We start from the raw sequence: 20,726 nt of genomic DNA, 5'->3' as shown, positions 1-20,726 counted from the left end.
TACTTTTTTTTATCATTCCTACTTGGTTTAATAAACATCTACTTATATTTTAATTGAAATAATTCTTTCTTTAAATCAAAGTTATCATTTTCTAATTTTTTAAATCCTTAAATCTTATCAACTTTCGAATTATCAAATTTAAACTGACTCTGAACAACATTCTAAATTCTAATCATAATTTTTCTGACTAAGTTTTTTTTGTTACATATTTTCTTTTCATTTTTTTTTTGGAATTGGCTTATATATTTTCTTTCCTAAATTAACCAATTACTAGCAACTACCATTGTATTTTAGTTTTCTACTTTTATAATTATCAATCATTTTGACCAAAACTTTTCTTTTCTATCCAACTCACAAAAAATTTTACTCATAATTTTAACTACCGAAAAATCGAACCATAAAGCCCATCCCACATCATAACAAAATTCATTTGCTTGGCCTACACCAAAAAACCCAACATCATAATCATCATTATTAAGGATGAATAACTCTAACCACATAAATCTCTTTCTCTAACACGGACTGCATATCCTCTGACTCTACACAGCCTATGTCTCCATTGCTTGGTGGGACGGGATAGCATGTAATATGCTTATATTGTTAGTGATGTGTATTTAGTTATTAAAAAAATATTTGCTTTATTAAATTAGTGAATATTAACGTTAAATTGAAAATATTGACTATAAATTAAATTACTTAAAAATAAATACCGTAAAAAAAATTGATTTTGTGATTTAAAAATAAATTAAATTAGATCATGTTTACTTAAATGAGTGACAATGTTACTATTTGGTTAACTGAAATAAATCATTGTTAACAGATTAATATTTTGAAGAATAAATTATTTAATTTATTTGAATATAATGTTACCACTGATTATTAAACAATAATTTATCAAGTAAGTCGTTTTTTTCCTCTAGAATTTATGAGCTAATTTTTTTTTCTTTTTTTTTCGGCACACAGCTAAGTTATTTATTTTATATAAGAGTATAAGTTAATTTGGATCATTTTCATACAATATCAGCCCAATTCATGTATTTAGCAAAAAAAACCCAACTTCATAAAAAATTACCAACCCAACTCTTTTTAAAATTAGGTAAATGATTAAGCACTTAATTTAAACAAGCTTTTTCATCTAATTGCCTCATAATACTGGACAAATTCCTGCGTGCTATTACTGCCACTCAGTCCCTGTCTCCTTCTATCATATCAACGCGAGCACGCGTCCTTCATAAAAAGTATCCACCTCATTTCCATACATGTTGAAAATTTTGATGTTCAGCATGGTAGCATTGGCCTCCAAAAAAAACTATGAACATTAATTTATTTCAAATATGAAATGCTAGCTTCATTCAAATTAACAACCAAACAAGGAAAGAGTTCTGGTGAGGATTCAATACCATTAATGATATTGATGGGAACCAAGTATATTGGTGCTAATAACATGCAACAAGAGACCTGTGAATGCATTTAAAAAAAGGCCATTTTGAATAGCTTCCTGCTTGCTATTCTCTTTTTAACTTACTCGCAAGTACTACACCAAGTGACAGGTGTAAAAAACAAATAAAGTTTATCTTAAAGGGTGAGACTATGAATTAATTGTAGATAGCGACTTACAAAGGAAACCATTAAAAAAAATGGTGGTCATAACTCATAAGATATTTGCAATTGCATGCAAGTTCCGGCACCCTCAAACATAACCAAGAAACTAATATTTCAAATTAAGATAAAATATGCAACTCTCTCTCCTATTTATTTTCTATGATATTCTAGTCACATGAAATGCTTTAAGGTTAAACTAGGCTCTTAGCGTGTATATATATAGTGCATGGCATACATAAAGTTGTTAGGACCCAAAAAAAAAAAAGGTTAAAATTTTCAAATTCAAACTAGAATAAAACAATATAGAATTTGTAGAGAATAAATGCATGTCTTGATTATTACACCATGTCTCCATGTTATTTCTGATATATACCTTACAAAAACTTAAAAGTTAAAACGAGTTAGTTTAGTAAAAAGTATATGAACAATTTTAATTGATTATTTTTATAATATTATTTCTGACATTTATGGAAATAAATTGTTTTGAAATTAAAATTTATATTAAAAATAATAAATGACATGAGACCAATTTCAGTTTTATTTTGATGAAGAATCAATTAAGTTTTTATTTTGGTATAACTACTCTTTTTCAATAACTTTTTAATTTAAATTAGATTAAGACCAAATATTAGAATGAAAAATTTTACATTTAATTTAAAAATTTTTACATTTAATTTAAAAAATTTAATATTATAATATACTCATAAATGCTAATACAATATTTTGTAAATTTTAAAATAAAATTAAAATGAAAGCTAATAGTGAAAGTATATAACTATATATACTCTTTATAAGTATTAAGGTAAATCACAAAAAATGCATCCGAATAATTTTGTCGCTGATAAAAATGCACTTAAATTTTGTTATCGACAAAAATATCCTCAAATAATCTAAAACGCGACAAAAATGCTGAACAGTAAACATGTATTTTTAAAAAATGTCTCAGAGATTGAATTTTAATGCGATTTTTTGTAAACATGATTAGAAAAATGATGTATTTTTATCTTTAAAATTTGGTGATTTTTAGTTAAGCATATATTTTTTGTCAATAACTAATAATACTTTTAAAAAATCACAAAAAATATATATTTAGCAAAAAACACCAAATTTTAAGAATAATAATATCTCATTTTTCTAACTATGTTTGTAAAAAATCGCATCAAAATTAAATCTCTAAAGTATTTTTTGAGAAATATATATTTAATGTTAGATAATTTTATTGCGTTTTTAAATTATTTGAGAACATTTTTGTCGATAGTAAAATTCGAATGTATTTTTGTTAGCAACAAAATTATTCGAGTATATTTTTGATAATACATCCACGGTTGATTTTGTGCCTCTAAAACTTGTACTTATTCTCTAGATTACGATTTTGTTCTTGTGATGTTGTTATGTAGGACATTTCGTTAATTATTTAACTTTGACCTCATTGTGGACTAAATTGATGCTAAATGAAACTTTTTTGGATTCAAATAGAACACTTTAAACCTTAAGGACCAAAACAGAAATACGCCCAAACATAGGACCAATTTAGTACTTTATCCATTTTGAAAAGAGACTGTATATATCATTTATCACTTCATAGTTCATATGATATATCTAACAAATTTGACGTTTTTTAACTATTCTTTACCAATCATATAGTCATATTATGTATCTTGCAAAAACTTTAAAATTATATATAACTAGGTAACGTTTCTCTTCGCATTAATAAGGGACTTTGGCCGGCAAATTACCCGTGGTATACTATGTATCATATTTATTTAATTATGCGTATGTAGTTGGTTGGTCGGTTTAGCCAATTGATGATACCAATTACCCCGTAAAAAAAAATGATATTGCCAATTGCTATTCAATGCCCACACTGCAAAAAATCAAAATGATTGAAGTAGCTAATTAGCTTTAAATTATATATTTAGAGTATAGAAATATTTAAAACGGTTCATCATAAACTTTTAGGCTTTTAATAAAATCTTTGTATATTACTTATGTTATTAACAAGTGGCATAGGTTGAAATTATATAGTTCCAACTTCCAACTTCCAAGCTACTAACCAAGAGAAAACATGAGCATATGCATGCAGTCAGAAATTTTTCAACATTAAAGGTAGGTGGGGTTTATGTGCCTTTCAACAAATTCAATACTTAATAGCTCTACCTTCATTCAATGAATAATGAATAGTTGTAATTAATATTAAGAGATATCATATGAGATATGTGAATTGTGAAAAATGAACAGAAGTTCTTCCTTTTTTTCCGCTGAACAAAAGCAGAAAGTGACCCCATAAAGCTAGGCCCATTCAACTACTTCAAAGTTCAAACAGTAACACTTCAACCCACTCAACGATACATATGGTAAAAACTGACCTATATATAGTGTAAAGTTGATATTTGTAAATAAAATCATACTTTTCTTTTCATACGAATCAGTAATATTTTTTACTTTTAAAAAGTTTTTATTATTACACACTTTTTCAACATAATTCAGCTCAAAATATCTTCTGATCTTCATATTATTTTTCTTTTTTTTCTTGACATACATAGATGATAATAATGAGATTCAAATTTAAAAATCTGCGTATACTATCAAAATTTAGATATTTACATTATATATAGTAACATGAGATAACAAATTTTTTACATTATTAACCAATTAAATCTTTTATACAGTTTTTATGACTTTTAAAATACTAATTTAATAAGAGCCGAACTAATTAAATTATGCAGCCATACATCATTAAATAATTGCCTATAGTTTTTTTTTTTTGAAAAATACAATATCAAAATTTTGAAATGTTAGACAATGAGTACAATAACTTTTAAAGAAATTTTTTGGCTTTTTAGAAGAAAAAAATATTCTACTTAAATTAACATTAGATCTCTGACAAAAAAATAAGATTTAGCTAGTTGAAAAATTGAATAATTCTATATATATGATATTGCCAAAATTTAGCTTTAATTTTAGAATTTAAAATTTACAATAAATAAACTAGAATTTTGGTAAAATATGCCCTAAGAACAAATGTAAAAATATAATAATACAATTATCTTTTAATTTTTCAATGCATTAGAAACAAAAAGGACTTATGTTTTAAACAATTTTTAGTAAAATCTTTTTTTATTATAATGTTTTCAAAATACGCTCTTAAGACATATATTAAAAAGACACAAGAAATTAAACTTTCTATGTGCATGGTTATGCATTATATACCACAAGAGTAAAAAATGAATCAATAGTTGCCAAAGTATTAAAGAGACCCTGTATTCTTGCTACAATTTGCAAAAACATTTTGTCTTTATCACCTCAATTTCAAAAAAATTCTTCCGGTGAATATGTGTTTACATTCAAATTTCAAATTTAAAACAACAAAGTACTCTTGAAACCCCAAAATTTAAACACAGATATTTTAATTTATGTTTAAACCATCGTTTTCACATCACACTGATATGTGACACATTTATTTATTAGTTGAACCAATAGTAATGTCTTTACTTCCATAGTTAGGATTTATAGAATTCCTCAGCTTTTTGTCTTTTATTATTTCAACTCTCAGCAATCAGCAGTAATATGCAATATCCTTTTGATGAGTGAAGAGGCTACGTGACAAAACATAACATACCTCTAATAATAATAGTTCACATAAGATTATAAGAATAAAATAAAGAAATAAAAGTATTCCGATGCATAGTTCCATTTAATAATCAACTATTATTAAAAAAAATATATATTTTTTTAATCCTACTATTAACGTATGCTACTAGCATTTAGCATATGGCTCATATCACGTCATATTCCAAATCCAAGCTTATTAGTACGTATGTCAGCAATTAACTAATTAAATATTACTAATTAATTATTTTTCCAATGTCATTCATCTGCATTTGTCGTAACAGTAACTGCTTTGATGACTAGACTCTAACTTTCTTTTAGCACTTTAAAAATAAGAGGAATGTTTATTAGTTATTATTAGAATTTTTACCAGTGTGAAATTATAATATAAAATTATTTACTTTTTTTTTGTTGATTAAGTACTAGTTAAATTTTAATAAAAATAATATCTCTTAAATTTTCTCTAAAAGTAATTTAATTTTTATAAATTCTCTGTCATTATATACAGCAATATCATTCATTTAAATCTCAGAAGAATCATTTGTGGATGAATATTTTATGTCAATTTTTCATATGATTTATAAGGTATTTTATTTAACTTTATTTGGTGGGGATTATTTTATTTATCTTAATACATAGTGTATAGATCTCATCATCATCATATATATATATATATAAAAGTGGGGCATCCAATATTATTCCCCCAAAGACCAAAAGTAGATTAAATAAATTAACTACTAAATCAATTATTTATATAAAATATAAATTAAATATTTTTATAAAAATATTATATATATATATATATATAATTAATTATTATATATGTGTATAAATATATATTATTTTATTTATTTTTAATATATATTTTATATTTTAATATATATTTTATACGTATAATTGATACTTTAATTTTATAATCCAAAACTTAAAAAAAAAATACGATGAATGTGTTAACAAAATTGTTTTACTGTTGTGTATTGAACAGTGAGTATTGAGATTTGAGAGTAAAAATTAGATTACATTAGATTAGTTTTGTTGGGTATATGACATGACACAATAATGAAGCATCAGGAAAGTTCCAAAAATTGTTTTGTGAAATTCAACAAAAGTGTTCTTTGCCTTTTGCACCACTTCCCTTTTCTGTTTTTCATTATCTCACCATAACACAATACAGCAATTTTTTTCATCCCATAATATCATTCTCTCTCTCTCATCTCATCACATCACACACGATCTCACTGTCTCTCATTAACAAAACCGTTTAACCACTTAATAAATACAAACACAAACACAAACACCAACACACTTAAACTGTGTTATTATTTTACTGCTATACTTCTAGTTTTTCTGCTTTGTTTTGCTTTTTTTTTATCCTTTTTTCCCCTTCCCTCTTCGTTTAGTTTCTCACACCGACTGCTATGAACTTCCCACGTGGATCTGATGACCACATTCCACCATGGATCAACCTTCTCATTAGCCTTAGTCTTCCTGGCTCATCACCATTAACCACATAACACTGGCATGTCTTGAAACTTAATTCAAAGCATTTTTTTTTTCAACTTTTCTCATCTGGGGTGCTTATTCTTTTTTCTTTTTAATGGTTTTGGAACTGGTTCTGAGAATGAACAGCTGGAGAAAAACAAGGGTGAGTGTATGTTCTTGTGTGAAAACTTAGAAATGGAAAAAGAAAAAAAAAAAGAATTATGAGTTTGACACCTCTTGTTTATTCTTTTTTGGATTCTTCTGTCTACTTGGGTTTTTTTTCCCTGAAGGTGAAAAATCATTGGATGCTGAACGTGTGGTTCAAGTTCCAACCATTTTTTGGGACTGGGGAGTAGAAGAAACAAAATGTGTTTTTGTTTTTTGTTTTCTGGAAATGAAAATTGGCACTGAGAATGAGAAAATATATTCCAGCTTCTTCTTTCCCTTAATGTACTCATGAAAATTATGACTTTTGTGTTGATTAAAGTTTGAGTTTTTGACATCATTTACAGATCCTCTACTCTCTCTCTCTCTCTCTCTCTGTGCATGATCTTGATCTGTCTAATTTTTTGGTGGACTAATTTGTTAATTGCATATGTTTTCAACAGGATTAATAAGTATTATTTTTGTCTAATGTAGACAAACTGTGAGATCCAAGAGGACAAACAACATGTAAGTATATATATATTCTATGTTATTTTAAAATATAAGCATTGGTATTTGTTGTGGTTGCTTAGAATATAGTTTAGTTAATTAGCCTCTAAGGTTTTTGATGAAATTCCTGTGTGACAGAATATCCCAAAACAAGGACTCAGTCATGTATAGGCCTTTCATTTCATGTGATGATCCAAAAGGAGTTGTGGAGTGTGGGTCAATTAGGAAATACAGGACCAATTCACAGAAGATGAAGAAGGACAAGACAAAAGCCAGTGGCCGGAGGCCGGCCGAGGACACGGAGGAATCATTGACAATCAGAACAGACAAAGAAGATAAGGTCTCAAAAGGGTCCATAGAGAGAACTTTTGATTCTTCATCCTTGCAGCTCATGGAGGTATCAAGAGGAGCTCAAAGGCTGAACAACATGATTGATTCATGGTCTAGAGGCCTAAGTTATGGTGGAAGGTCTGAAGATATTGCAAAAGATCTGTTGAAAGGTGCTCTTGATCTCCAAGAGTCTCTGGTAATGCTTAGGAAGGTGCAAGAAGCTTCCCGAGATGTGGCTCGTGCAAGGCGAAAACAGAGCGAGAAACCTGAGAATGAGAGAATTATTGATGATAGTGCACATTCCAATAGATTCAGTGAACAAAGCAATTCAATAGGATTTCAAAGACCTTGGCCTAGTGCTGATGGTTATTCAAGTAGCAGCAGAGAGGAACTTAAGAAAGTGATTAAGGAGAGTTTGGTTAGGCAAAATCTGTTTCCAGGAACAAGCACTGAAGCACTGGATTCGGCATCAGAAATGCATTCAACAAGCTCGAGCCAATCTTCGATGTTTCAGAATGATAGGCTTTCTGATTCTTCATTCTCCCCAATGAATGCAAGGAAGGAAAAAGGGCCGAGCCTCGTCGCGAGGCTGATGGGTTTAGAACAAGAAGAAGAAGTAACCTCAAGATCGTTTCCAACTCTGATGCAAAAGCAGTTGGAGAGTGAAAAGATTGTGAATCAAAAAAGGCCTATGTTTGAGGTAGATATGCCTAAGGTAAGAAAGACTAATCCAATTGTTCATCCAGAAAGACATAAGAGTAAGACTCTGAGGGAAATCCTTGAGACTAATCACTTCAATGGAGTTCTAAATAGTCCTGCAACAGAGAGAAAACATCAAATGCCTCATTACAAGCAACTTGATGATTTACCCCCAATTGTGCTAATCAAACCTCGATGTAGTCCTTGTCACGAATTTGCCAGAGTCCATGAGCCGGTTCCTTCAGAAGATTTATCCCTCAGAAAACTAAAAGCAAAACCAGTCTCTTCTGGAACATTCATGGGAAAGGAAATGGAAGAACATGTGTCCAAAAGGTTATCCAAGGGAGAAAGAACCAAGCTACTCAGAGAGATCGTGGAGCCGGAAGCAAAAGAGATCAAGCCTAATGAAAATGAGAAGGCTCCAAGAGGAAAGGTGAAACTGAATGGCAATGTTAATCACAAATCACAGGAAAGTGAAACAGTTGATAAAAAGGTTAAGGCCAAGACTGCTAGCAAAACGCCACCGGAAAAGGCGATTCTGAAACATAAAATTGTGACAAAATCTCAGGATCAAGGAGGAGAAATCAGCTCCACAAAGTTGAGGAAGCCACAAAGTGGATCCAGAATTGACCTGAATGACATTCCTGGCAAAAAGAGTACTTCTTTAAACTCCATCTCCAAAACAAAGAATCAGAGAATTAATAGTTCCAAAGAACAGATTAAGAATCAGATGAAGAAGCAAAGGTCTGTTGCTGAGCCTGAAGCAGCTAAACCAGTAGTAAGTCTACTTACATGTAATTGTTTTTTTGAACTAACTATCAATGAATGAAGGAAGGTCTTCAATTGGAGTTTAATTTCACTATTCTTCTGCACAGGATGAACAACTAGCACAGAAAGAAGAAGAAAAGACCATTGATGTGCAGTATAAAGATGACTGCACCGAGATTAGAATCATCGATATCATAGCAGATGATCTTACAATAGAAGATGAAGTAGATTCCTCTACAAATAAGATTACAGGTAAATCTCTCTAGACTCTAGCAATCACTTGTGTCACTTCTGCATGAATCATGAAATAACAGCTTTGTTTCCCCTCCCTTTTGGATATATAGCAGAAGATTGTAATCAGAGCCAGAGTTCTTCAGCAGACAATATTATGATGCTAAAGTCTGAACATGAAAATGGCAGTGAAGCCGATAGCAACAAGCATGACAACAAAGAGGAAGCTGAGCTGAAATATTTTCTTTTAAACAATCAATCATTCATTAACCATGCAGAGGAACTCCTCAATCTTGATTTGGATTGTCCTAAGATGCTACCAAAAATTGAAACAGATGGAATAGCCAATCCCAGACTCTACTTAGACTGCGCGAATGAACTCGCAGAGCGCAAAAGCCTTCAAGAATCACAAGTAGTCCACCCTTTGTTGTTGCTGACCTCTTTAGGGAACTCAAGATTTCACATCTCTTTAGGAAGTTTGGTTGAGGAAATCTGCATAGCCATTCGGAATCTGTCATCATACAGTGAAATTCAACCTGGGAAGAAACTTGCTTCGGATAATATCTATGCAATGATGGAAAGAGATATAAATTGCAATTATGGAATGATGAATGGAATATGGAAATGGGGTTGGAGGCATGGATTTTCTGCAGATGAAGCTGAACAAGTTGTGAGTGAAGTAGAGAGCTTGGTATTAAGTGGATTAATTGAGGAGGTACTTGTAAATTTATGATTAACATTACATTTTTTGAGACATGGAAATTTATGAATCCATAGCCTTTAGATATTAGCATCTTCATGTGGATTAAGGGCAAGAAAAGAATACTTGGCTGAAGAAGTCACATAATTTTGCTATGAAAAGCTATAGTTCCTAGGAAAGAATACCAATACATTTGGATTGTTTATATAGTGCATTTATTCTTTGACCTTGCATGCTAATTGCAACCACAAGAGATGGAAATCAAAAATATACTTTCTACATTCATCGAAGAAGATTCTGAACATTGCATGATGAGTACTATGATATAACGAATCATGAAAATGTCAGGTACTTAGGAACTATAATTAGTCAGCTAATAACAATGGTACAAAAGATTCTGAGATACTCACCAGTCACCACTTATAATTGCAACTTTTTAACAGTTTTTTCTAATAGTACTAGGAATTATTTTAGGCTTTTTATGGCATGCAAAAGTTGAAATCATCAAATATATATACCCTTGTAAACATTACCTTGTTTTGACATAGGTGCCAAACATAACATTAAGATTGAGAAAGATGGGTCTAAGGGTTTTAGCTTATGCAATACCTTTATTGTCATTTACTGTTTTATTTATTTATTTTAATAAAATTGTGTGACTTATAGATGTTGGTAATGCTACCCCGTTATTGTTGTTATTTGTTAATACAAAAGAATATAGAGTAATATTATTTGAACTTCACAAAGTAGATGTCTATTTAACATTATAAAGATATAAAGGTGAATGAGAAAATTGTGTATTAGAATAGAGGAGTTGCATCAAAATCTAATAATGACACAAAATACAGTGAATTGAAAGTTCAAATGTGTTGATCAAAATTTAGAGCAATATTTCCTCTGTTTTATGACTTTATCTAAAATACAATATTACAACAAACATAATCCGCTAGTACATACAAGAAACTCAGTTGAAGGAAGTGTTAATTATATATGATAGTAAAAAAATAAAATGAAGGAAAAAAAAATATTCAAGAAGCACCCTTGAAGATGAGAAAATTAAGGGTCTCAAGAGCAAAGTATATGAAAGTTCCTGGTGAATGGCTGAAGAAGCATCCAAAATTGGAACCTACTACACATTGCCACCCATTCCCATACATCTTATCAAATTCCTGTAAAGAAAAAAAATCATATACCATCTTATGAAATCAATTTGAAAAAAGGCAAATAATAATAATAATTAAAACCATAGAGCAGACTAAAAATAGAATCAACCAACAAACACATAACTCAGTTGGCAAGATACTGTATTAGTTTAACCTAAGATCTTAGGTTAAACCTAAATTTGCAACTATATTAAAAAAACAAACACATGTTAAAAAAAAAATTTCATATACTATCAGTGTAAAACACAACTAATTAATCGGGTATTATCATATTAGTAAAAATAACTAATTTTTAAATTTTTATCATTTAAAAAATCATTTAAACGAATGAATATAATTGAATGATAGTGTAAAATTTTTTACTAGTATCAAAATTAAATTTAAAAAAATGAAGATAAAAGTGACGATGATATGCACCTTCTTGATGTGTCCTGCAATAGATTTGCAATCATGAACATCATAGAGATCAAGGGCTTGTGAAGCAAAGGACATGGCTTGGATTTGCATCTTCCCTGGCATGTCTGTTTCTTTCACCATAGCTTTTCCTTCCAACATCTTTGCTTAACTAGCTTTTTCTTCTCTAAGGTTCTCACAAATGATTCTAGATTCTACACCTATTATTGTTGTATATATAAGGTTTATGTAGCAAGGGATAGTGGAGAAATCAATGGTTGAGATTTTAGCAGCAGGAACTCACGTTCCAACAATGATGCATTTGGAATTAAGTGATTGATTAAGAAAGTCTAAGCACTTTAAGAGTGGCACGTAATCATAGACCAACATTTTAATTGCACCTATCTTGTCTACATTTGCATTTTGTTTTTGTCTAGTCCCTTTGCTTTAATTTCCTACATTCACTCGTAAGTCTCTCATAAAATTCAAAGTTCCATACATTATTAGAATCTTTATTTTCTTTCTTACATTAAAATTATGTACAGAACAAATTTGAGTTGACCAGCTTATAGCATGCATGGTACGGTGCCATTGCAATGGTTTGTTTAAACTTTAAAGTGGGGGTATCATTTAATTTTTTCATTTTTTTGATAGACAAAAAAATTGACTGTGATTGGAGCAGCCAAATGTTGCAACCTGGTCAGAGAAAATAGCACACCGTGATGAACATATGAACTAGTAAAAGATTAATTAAGGTGGAAAAAAGGCGCCATCTCAGATTGAATTAAAAAAAAAAAGTTGATGCTACATTATTAATTGGAATTAAAGAATTAAAGAAGTGGGGGGTACAACTTTAGCATGTGGGGCTTTGGTATGGTAGCAGCCAAACTTTACTCATTAACAAAACTATAGTGTTGGACTATTAATTTATGCATTATTATTTTGATTTAATAACGATTTACGTAGGATGGTTCCATTGGAGTGGAGCATGTATGTCCCTCTCTTAATTAAATGAATGAAAGTTCTTTCTAGTTTCCTCAATTTTGGAGACTTATTATTTGTTGTGACTTGTGACTCTTTCTTGAATAATGGCATGCATGTGCTGTAGAAACCCGCGTGTTCACAACGGTATATTAGTTAGCTGTTAGTCTAACCAAGTTGAATTGTTCTCTTATTATTTTATTAGTCCATTTAAATAAGTGTTGCGAATTTAAATTTCGTTTTGTATATATAACAACTTATTGATCAATGACAAATTCTTAAATAGAGTTTAGATCCGCAACGAATTAATTATTGTTCTACCAAATTAAAAGATATTGCGAAGAAAAAAAAAAGGTTAGCTGTTAGCCTCCAAGGATGAATCAAGCCAACACTTTCTTATTTTATTATTTTCTAAATATTTGAGACAGAGTCAAATAAGTTATGACAGTGTTTTATTCAGTTTTTTATTAAGAAAAAATAACTTTATAATATTTACAAAAAAGGGGGCTAAATTAGTAAATTTTACAGTTAGATTAAAAATTGACAAGAAGAACTTCATGTCGACCCCAAAAAAATAAAAATTAAAAAAATTAACATATCGAGTATATGCGGCAAGTTGGCAGTTTAACTACTTAGAAAATGATTAAACACTAAAATTGGTTTTGATTTTTGAATGAAGTTTAAATTAATTTTTTTTAATAAATTTTAGAGTCCCACTAGAGAGACAATAAGATATTTATACAATATGTATAATGAACTGTTTATTTGACCCAATATGTATTAATAATGTAAATTAAACATCATTATCTCTAATTTCTAGTTGCCTATTTAGTTTTATGATATCTACCCCCAATTTACTCCAAATTCTTTCACATTAACCTTTCATCACCCATCGTTACCTACCCCCTAAAAAACTCCATTGTTTGTTCGGTAGAAAAATCCCCCTTTCTCCGTCGCCCTGCCGTGTGCGCAGCAACCTGCATCCCACCGCTTTGTTTCTGCGCGACGTGTAGCCTCTATTCTTGCCGACCGGAACTGTCGCGCTCCGCTTCCTCGCGCCAACGCCCTCGCCGGAAAAACCTCTGTCACTCCTCACATGGCCGAACATCCGTGACCTGCAACTGTCAGTGTCGCCGACGTGAGTTGCAGCCCCGAACCCCCCGCGCTCGCGTCATCCCAGCGCCAGCCTGCTGCCTGGGTCTTATTGAATTACTCGAAAAATAAACATTTACGAAAACTGAGAAAGTGAACATCCAAAATCATACAAAAACGAACATCCAATGTGAACGTGTATAAATAACAACGTACTTACCTTATAAAATGACTAGCTACCAACCAAATGATCGTGTAAAAAAATATTTTGAAACTATGATAGTCAGATAAGTCATAACCAGTAATCATTGTCTATAACTAAGCACTTAAGAATAACCATCCACGTTCATAGAGAAAGTGAACATCCGGCGACGGAAACAAGGCACAAACCGACTGCGACGGAGACGCTAGACGTCAACAACGAATTCAAACTCGCCTCCTTGGGATAGAAGCAATCCTATTCTCATATTTTCTTGCAAACTAAGCCCAACACAAGGACCGATTGCTGTTATGATCAATGTCTTGATAGAAATTAATCCTGCCAAAAGTGCAAGTACATGTAGCCACTCTCGCATAAGAAGCTACAATGAAGAAAAACTTAAATATCAACAGTCGAAACAACTTCCATATGCAATTTCTTGTGGTAAGGTGTAAGTTGTAACTATTTTGCAAATTCATGCAAAAGAGTGTTGGCGCAACGGCAGTTGGTAACCGTGGCGGCATTGTACCGATTTTCGCTTCGAGAAGAGAGTGAGAGAAGAAGTTCACACCGTATTGAAAGAGGGAAATAATTCTAATTTGATTCCATAACTGACGGGAATCATAATTTGATTCAAATTTTAATTGAAAACTACTCAAAATTAATTACTTGTCTCTAATTTAATTAGGTAATCCTAATTTGATTCCATAATTGACGGAATCATGATTTGATTCAAATTTTAAATTGGAAACTATTCAAAATTAATTAATTGCCTCTAATTTAATTCTAATTTCAATTTAATCTCATTGTATACATTGTATAAAACATACATTAACTCCTCGTACTTTTTCTAAATTTTATTGCTATAAGAGTGTTGAAAAATCATTTTTGTCACAAATTAGTTTGTTTAATGTTGACCGTGTTGGTAAAATTAGATAAAAATATCTTTTTGGCAACTTGTTAGATAAAAATATTATTATAAAATAATTATTTTTTCAAGAAAAATCCATCTGAAGAATTTTTTAAATAATAAAGAATTGCTAAAAATCAAAATGATCAATATAAAATTCTTTAATATTCAATTTGGTTTTTATTCAAAAAAGAAAAATAAATAGAAAAACACATGCATCCTTTCATAGCCCAGAACGGTACATACTATACCATATATACAAACTAGCTTCCATTTATTTATGAGCTTAATCACATCAAACAGGATTAGAAGACCAAACCAATAATAAATCCATTAAATTAAATTTCTAGACAGAAGAGCTTCATATTATCATGTTATTGTGTGTAGTTCTTTTGGTAAAACGGAAGAGTAGTATATATATTTTATAATGCTACAGATGAAACTATTTAAGTGGTAATTAAACACTTAAACTTAATTTATCAAAAAAAATATAGAAAGAGAAAAAAGAGAGAGGGGGAAGGGGAAGACCCATTGGCATTGGTGTTTTGTTTTGAAGAGTTTCTTCGGATTCTCCGACGGACATACACCACAGGGCGGTGGCGGTGGCGGTGACGGTGGCGGCAAAAGGGAGTGAGTGTGTGAGAGAGAGAGAGAATTAAAAAGAAGTTATTTGTTTCTGCGTTTTTGAAGCTGCTAAATGGGCGACGAGAGATCACCTCCAATGGCGATGGTACCTAGAGACAGAGATCGAGAGCTTCTCATCCCCGTCGGCGATTCCCCCGACGCCGAAGACGCCGCAACATCCTCCAAGCCTTCCTCTTCCTCCTCCTCCCAACACCATTCCGGTCGCGAGGTCATTCATCCCTCTCCTTGTTCATCTCAATTAGGTTTTCCTTTCAAATGATTGATTCAAATAGTGGAATCATTGTCATTGTTGTTGTTCTTTATTTTCTTTATTCCGTTCTTGATTTGATTTATCCGGAATTATGGTTGAATTTGTTGCAATTGGAGATTGAATGTTGAAGCTTCCTTTGACTAGATTGGGATTAGTTATGTTTTCTTGGGGTGCTGCTTGTGAATGCTGAAGGAATCAAGAATGGGGTAGGAGCTGGAATCAGAAGATATATTGCGATGGATGATCATTTCAGTTTGATTTGCAATGCATGACTGAGCTCGTGCTATCTTATGACATTATAGCTTGGTTTGAGAAATTGATAGCAATGTTGGTTTCAATATAGATAAACCATCTTTTTTTATTTCATAATATATCTAGCTTGTTCCAGGAAAAAAGGGAAAATAAGAAAGATGGATTGCTAAAATAGTAAGAAAAGGAAGCAGGAAGTGCTGGTTATAATGGGACACTCATTGTCACCCGTAAATTGAGAATGGGGCAGGGGGTGTGCTCTCATCTAGATTTGTATACATGGAATCACTTACATTGGGAGAATTTTCTTACTTCTTCATGGCTTTGAATACTAAAAGTAGAGTTATCTCTGTTTTACTTGCATGCAAGAATTTTGTGCCTTCTAACTATTCTTTCTTTGACAGATTGCTGTTTGTTGTTTGTTCAATTTTGTAGACATTTTACAAAGTTATTAGGAGCTGGGCATCCCACAAGTTCATGACTGGATGGTGCGCAATTCTTTCTTCAATTCAATCTCTTCTATTCAAACAATATGTTATGTATTCAAACATATAATTGTTGTTTTATTTTTCAGGACAAACATCTTTTTGCATGTTTTACATTCTCTAAAACATTAATGTATTTTCTAGAATTGTTTGTGCATATTTTATTCCTACGCCCATCTTGGTGTAAATGTTGTTAGTATCTACTTCATTTAGTATTTAGGAGAATATTTAGTATGCTAATCATTACACCTTTTGTGATGCAGTTTATTTACTAAGAAATTATGTTGAAATGAAAAATTTGAGTTCTAAACCATAAATCTTCAAATAACTTTTTTAACCAAGTAATTTATGATCCCTTACAACTGTGTCCTAGATAATTACAGCTGAAACATGTAATAATCTTGTTACTATCTTAAATGCCTGTTTTGAAAAGATAAGGTAATGTGAAAAAAGATCATTTATATGTTATTAATCGTGACACTATATGCTCTCTTGTAACCAAGAAAAAAAAGATTATTCTAATTCTATGTGGAATATGTGCTACAAAGAATGTTATCTTTTCTAACACTGACCACTCTGTTTGTATATATATATAACGTTTGCACTTTGCAAGAGTTACATTTCTGCTTCATGGTTGCCTTATTTTATTAGGACCAGTTGTTGCTCTGGTCTTTTCAAATTCAAGAGATCCTTTATTTCTTATGGTGAATTGGTGATAGCTCACTGTTAGTTACTTTGCAGTGTCATTCTCTTTCCAATTGCAATCACATTCTATATAACATGGTGGTTTATTCATTTTGTGGATGGATTTTTCTCTCCAATCTATGCTCAACTTGGAATTGATATTTTTGGTGAGTTCTTCTCTTCTATTGTACTTCAATTGCATATATTGGATATAGATTTATCATTAGCTGTTGTTTCCCTACCTTTTTAACACGTCGATATTAATACTTTTTCTTCAGGTCTGGGATTCATAACTTCCATAACTTTCATCTTCCTGGTTGGCGTTTTCATGTCCTCATGGGTGGGTGCATCTGTCCTCGGCCTTGGGGAGTGGTTCATCAAGCGAATGCCACTTGTTCGTCATATTTATAATGCCTCCAAGCAGATCAGCGCTGCTATTTCACCGGGTATGTGTTTGACAACATCTTAGTCTACATGTATTCAATCCCAAAAAAATAAATTGTTGATGCATGTATTCTCACAGATCAAAATACACAAGCCTTCAAAGAAGTAGCCATCATTCGGCATCCACGTGTTGGGGAATATGCGTTTGGATTCATCACCTCTTCTGTTGTTCTTCAGGTTTATAAAAGATTTTTACTAATGCTTGACTTGGAGTATTGTATGTATGCCTTGCTGCTACTACTTTAATATTCTAGTGCACATAATACTGTTTAGTTATTTGTTGATTATGCTGTGTCATTCTGTATGGGATAGTTAGATTTTTTGTTGCTTCACAGTTATATCCTATGGTAATCAATGTATTGCTTTTATGATATACAGGATCACTTAATCATTTTTTTGTGAATCATATTGAACATGAATAGCTAACACTTGTGAATATATGTGTTTGTATTTTACTTTTTGACCATCAAATATAAAAAAGAAGTCATTCGATGGCTGCGACAGTTATCACTGCTCCTTATCATTGCCATACCATACATCCATTATTCTTGTCAGTTGCAAATTATTGTTTTGGGTTATTGTTCTGTGTTTTGTAAGCCATATACAGTTACTAATTGCAAAAATTTCATTATGGTTGTATTACTTTGGTAAGACTGGTTTATTATCAATAATAAAAAATCACCTTTTTTTTTCTGAGGTTTCACACAATATTACCTGTTGAAATTGATTGTTTCTTTAACTAAACTTTTGCAGAACTACTCTGGAGATGAAGAGCTATACTGTGTCTATGTTCCAACAAACCATCTTTATATTGGTGATATATTTCTTGTCAATACCAATGATGTCATCAGGCCAAACTTATCAGTTCGTGAAGGAATAGGTAAGCTCAAGTAAACTTATTTATTCAGAGTGAACTTCGTAAATATTGTGAATATAAATAATCTTTCCGAGTCTCCTCGCCAGGGCCTCCATCTACTTTATGATTCCTCCAAATTGGAGCAAATTGGGTTTTGGCCTTGGAATATTTGGGGGTTAACTAAAGATAGGGATTAAATGAGTACTATTAGTAAAAAATACACTCAGTCACATATTGCTTCCATACTTTTTCTAACATGGCATTAGGTTATAAAACTATCATTTGAAACTATCATTTGTTACATTATCTTATGTACTTTCAGTTGCAGAGGGAAAAACATTTTCATGTATGCCTTTTTCTTTTGGGAGATGACCTTTTGTGTGTATGCTCAATGGCATAATAGGTTGTCACTTTCGGATTTCTTTTTTGTTTCATACTATTTGTTGTTTCAGACCTACAATATAGTATTAATCATGTAATACTGATTTTTCCCATCTTCAAAATGTAAATGTGATTTTTAACATGACATTGTCTAAGCCATGTATTCAACTCCATGTGGGTGAGATAAAACTTATTTGTTGTTTGTTTAACCCTGTTTTCAACATGCAACCTTGTAGGGTTATGATAATTCTTTCATTTTTGATTTGTCAAAAATTAATTTGATCTTTTAAAAATCAAGACTATTGAACTTTCGTCTTAGTGTTTGTTTGGATGCTATTAAGTTAAGAAGATATCTTTTTCCATCTTTTAGTATGTTTGGCAAATTTCTAGTAGTAAAAGTAAAAAGTATTAGAAAAATGAAAAAAAAAAAAACCTTTTTTGAGAAGCTACAATTTATATTTTTTTTTCTTTAAAAAAAGATGTTCTTCACATGATAAATAAACAAAAAGTACTTTTATATTGTTGTATCCAAATAGTATTGATAGATAAAAAAATACTTTTTGCATGAGATATTCAAACATAAAATTACTTTTATTTTTCTAAAATCTTTTGAAAAAAGATAATTTGAAAAAAGATACTTTTTTTTAGAAACTCAACCCAAACAAGCCCTTAATCCTACCGCCATTAAATAAAATAATGATGATCTAATTCAATCACTAGTTTTAACATATGCTAAGGTGAACTTGGAATTTGTTTCAAAATTGCAGAAATTGTCGTCTCTGGAGGCATGTCAATGCCACAACTCCTATCAACGATTGATTCAAGCATAAGCATGATCCCAGGGGATATAAGTAGACCCAGCAGAAGCTGATAATTTGGTATCATATGGATTCATCAGATAAACAAGTATTGGATGTTTTAGGTTCTGATGTCAAGTGTAATATTCATTTATGTGCAATAGCATGTAGAACTTAGTGTTTGTTTGGAAGAATATAGTTTTGGTGATAATACAAAATTTCCAATCACTGCTTGGGGTTCGAATCTTTTTTTACGTGTGCATAATCTACTGGTTACCCACTCGTTATAGCAATTCATTTTTGTAGTGCTGATTATGGTTTTCTTTTTTAAATTTTTTGGGTCTTATTATGGTTTTCGACTCGACCCAGTAACGTTTGTGAAAGTTTATCTTCTGTGGAACTGCAAGTACACCACCTAACTTTAGGATCTGTTGAAAGTTGAAACATAAGGCATTTACAATATCTATAAAAAAAATTTGTAAAGCTTCCGAAGTTTCGCGATCATTATTTACTTGACGATATATTCATTTTTCTTTTTTGTTAACTCACATCTAATTATTTTTATGTGAAGTTGATAATTGAGAATTATTAGATAATAATTTAATTAAATATATTAAATTATTTAATAATTTTTAACTATTAATTTTACATAAAAATAACCATCTCTAATATTTTATTTCCTACGTCCTTAAACAATCTAGAGTAAGTTTATTTTTGCCTCTTATCTGAAAATAAGATAGATATATATTATATTTTGATTTTGTTTAGAATTTAGGATTTAGAATTATGACTTTAAAGTTTAAACAATGTACATTCGGTCTAAACCACAATTTACGAACAAATTGAAAAATCTTTGTTTCAAACACAATTTGCTACAAGAACAAGCACAATCTTTTATAAACTTTAATGAATCTGGCTTCGAAGGAAACACTGAAGTAGAAAAGTGACCAGAAAGAATGACAAACATTATATCTCCCTGCTTATTTTATGTGTATAAAATTTACATTTTGTTGTGGAGGAAAATAAATCAATGAGAAATATGAGAGTGAAAAAGGTGGTTACTCTCTGCATAAAAATGATTAAAGTAATCTTAATGTGAAAATAATAATTAAAATATAAACA

The 20,726-nt window shown here is 30.8% G+C and overlaps 3 protein-coding genes across 9 annotated transcripts; 2 read left to right on the top strand and 1 right to left on the bottom strand.

Moving 5' to 3' along the window:
- Positions 1-6,335: 6,335 nt before the first annotated feature.
- Positions 6,336-10,301, top strand: LOC107644384 (uncharacterized). 7 transcript variants are annotated; one of them, XM_088488836.1, is made up of 5 exons: positions 6,336-6,856; positions 7,333-7,365; positions 7,486-9,154; positions 9,252-9,396; positions 9,492-10,301. In XM_088488836.1, exons 3-5 carry the CDS (start codon positions 7,511-7,513, stop codon positions 10,106-10,108), a joined length of 2,406 nt encoding a protein of 801 aa, XP_088344962.1. In that variant the 5' UTR covers positions 6,336-6,856; positions 7,333-7,365; positions 7,486-7,510; the 3' UTR covers positions 10,109-10,301. The 7 variants fall into 7 exon arrangements, with proteins under 7 accessions (XP_088344962.1, XP_016203709.1, XP_016203707.1 ...); XM_016348223.3 differs by having other exon boundaries at positions 6,338-6,856; positions 7,302-7,365; XM_016348221.3 differs by having other exon boundaries at positions 6,364-6,856; positions 7,302-7,365; positions 9,489-10,301.
- Positions 10,302-10,964: 663 nt separating this feature from the next.
- LOC107644390 (dynein light chain 1, cytoplasmic-like) lies at positions 10,965-11,934 on the bottom strand. Its single transcript, XM_016348231.3, has 2 exons — positions 11,656-11,934; positions 10,965-11,244 (listed from the first exon to the last, which is right to left on the bottom strand). The coding sequence occupies exons 1-2, from the start codon at positions 11,791-11,793 to the stop codon at positions 11,104-11,106; spliced, it is 279 nt and encodes a 92-aa protein (XP_016203717.1). The 5' UTR covers positions 11,794-11,934; the 3' UTR covers positions 10,965-11,103.
- Positions 11,935-15,095: 3,161 nt separating this feature from the next.
- On the top strand, positions 15,096-19,850 carry LOC107644389 (protein LIKE COV 1). The gene is made up of 7 exons (XM_016348230.3): positions 15,096-15,666; positions 16,393-16,445; positions 17,184-17,293; positions 17,405-17,572; positions 17,650-17,747; positions 18,324-18,450; positions 19,575-19,850. Exons 1-7 carry the CDS (start codon positions 15,511-15,513, stop codon positions 19,676-19,678), a joined length of 816 nt encoding a protein of 271 aa, XP_016203716.1. The 5' UTR covers positions 15,096-15,510; the 3' UTR covers positions 19,679-19,850.
- The last annotated feature ends 876 nt before the right edge of the window (positions 19,851-20,726 follow it).

The sequence above is a fragment of the Arachis ipaensis genome, chromosome B5 (assembly GCF_059453495.1).
Source record: "Arachis ipaensis isolate K30076 ecotype BB chromosome B5, ASM5945349v1, whole genome shotgun sequence".
Lineage (NCBI taxonomy): Eukaryota > Viridiplantae > Streptophyta > Magnoliopsida > Fabales > Fabaceae > Arachis > Arachis ipaensis.
This window is presented reverse-complemented; position numbering and strand designations above follow the sequence as displayed.

What these genes read in the sequence shown, in the direction of transcription:
- LOC107644384 (XM_016348221.3), top strand. Translation starts at nt 7,511, where the DNA reads ATGTATAGGCCTTTCATTTCATGTGATGATCCAAAAGGAGTTGTGGAG. An exon ending in CTGAAGCAGCTAAACCAGTA is followed by an intron (nt 9,155 to 9,251) that starts GTAAGTCTACTT and finishes TCTTCTGCACAG; the next exon opens with GATGAACAACTAGCACAGAA. An exon ending in CTCTACAAATAAGATTACAG is followed by an intron (nt 9,397 to 9,488) that starts GTAAATCTCTCT and finishes TTGGATATATAG; the next exon opens with CAGAAGATTGTAATCAGAGC.
- LOC107644389 (XM_016348230.3), top strand. Translation starts at nt 15,511, where the DNA reads ATGGGCGACGAGAGATCACCTCCAATGGCGATGGTACCTAGAGACAGA. An exon ending in AACACCATTCCGGTCGCGAG is followed by an intron (nt 15,667 to 16,392) that starts GTCATTCATCCC and finishes TCAATTTTGTAG; the next exon opens with ACATTTTACAAAGTTATTAG. An exon ending in CAGCGCTGCTATTTCACCGG is followed by an intron (nt 17,573 to 17,649) that starts GTATGTGTTTGA and finishes GTATTCTCACAG; the next exon opens with ATCAAAATACACAAGCCTTC.
- LOC107644390 (XM_016348231.3), bottom strand. Translation starts at nt 11,793, where the DNA reads ATGTTGGAAGGAAAAGCTATGGTGAAAGAAACAGACATGCCAGGGAAG. An exon ending in TTGCAGGACACATCAAGAAG is followed by an intron (nt 11,245 to 11,655) that starts GTGCATATCATC and finishes TTTTCTTTACAG; the next exon opens with GAATTTGATAAGATGTATGG.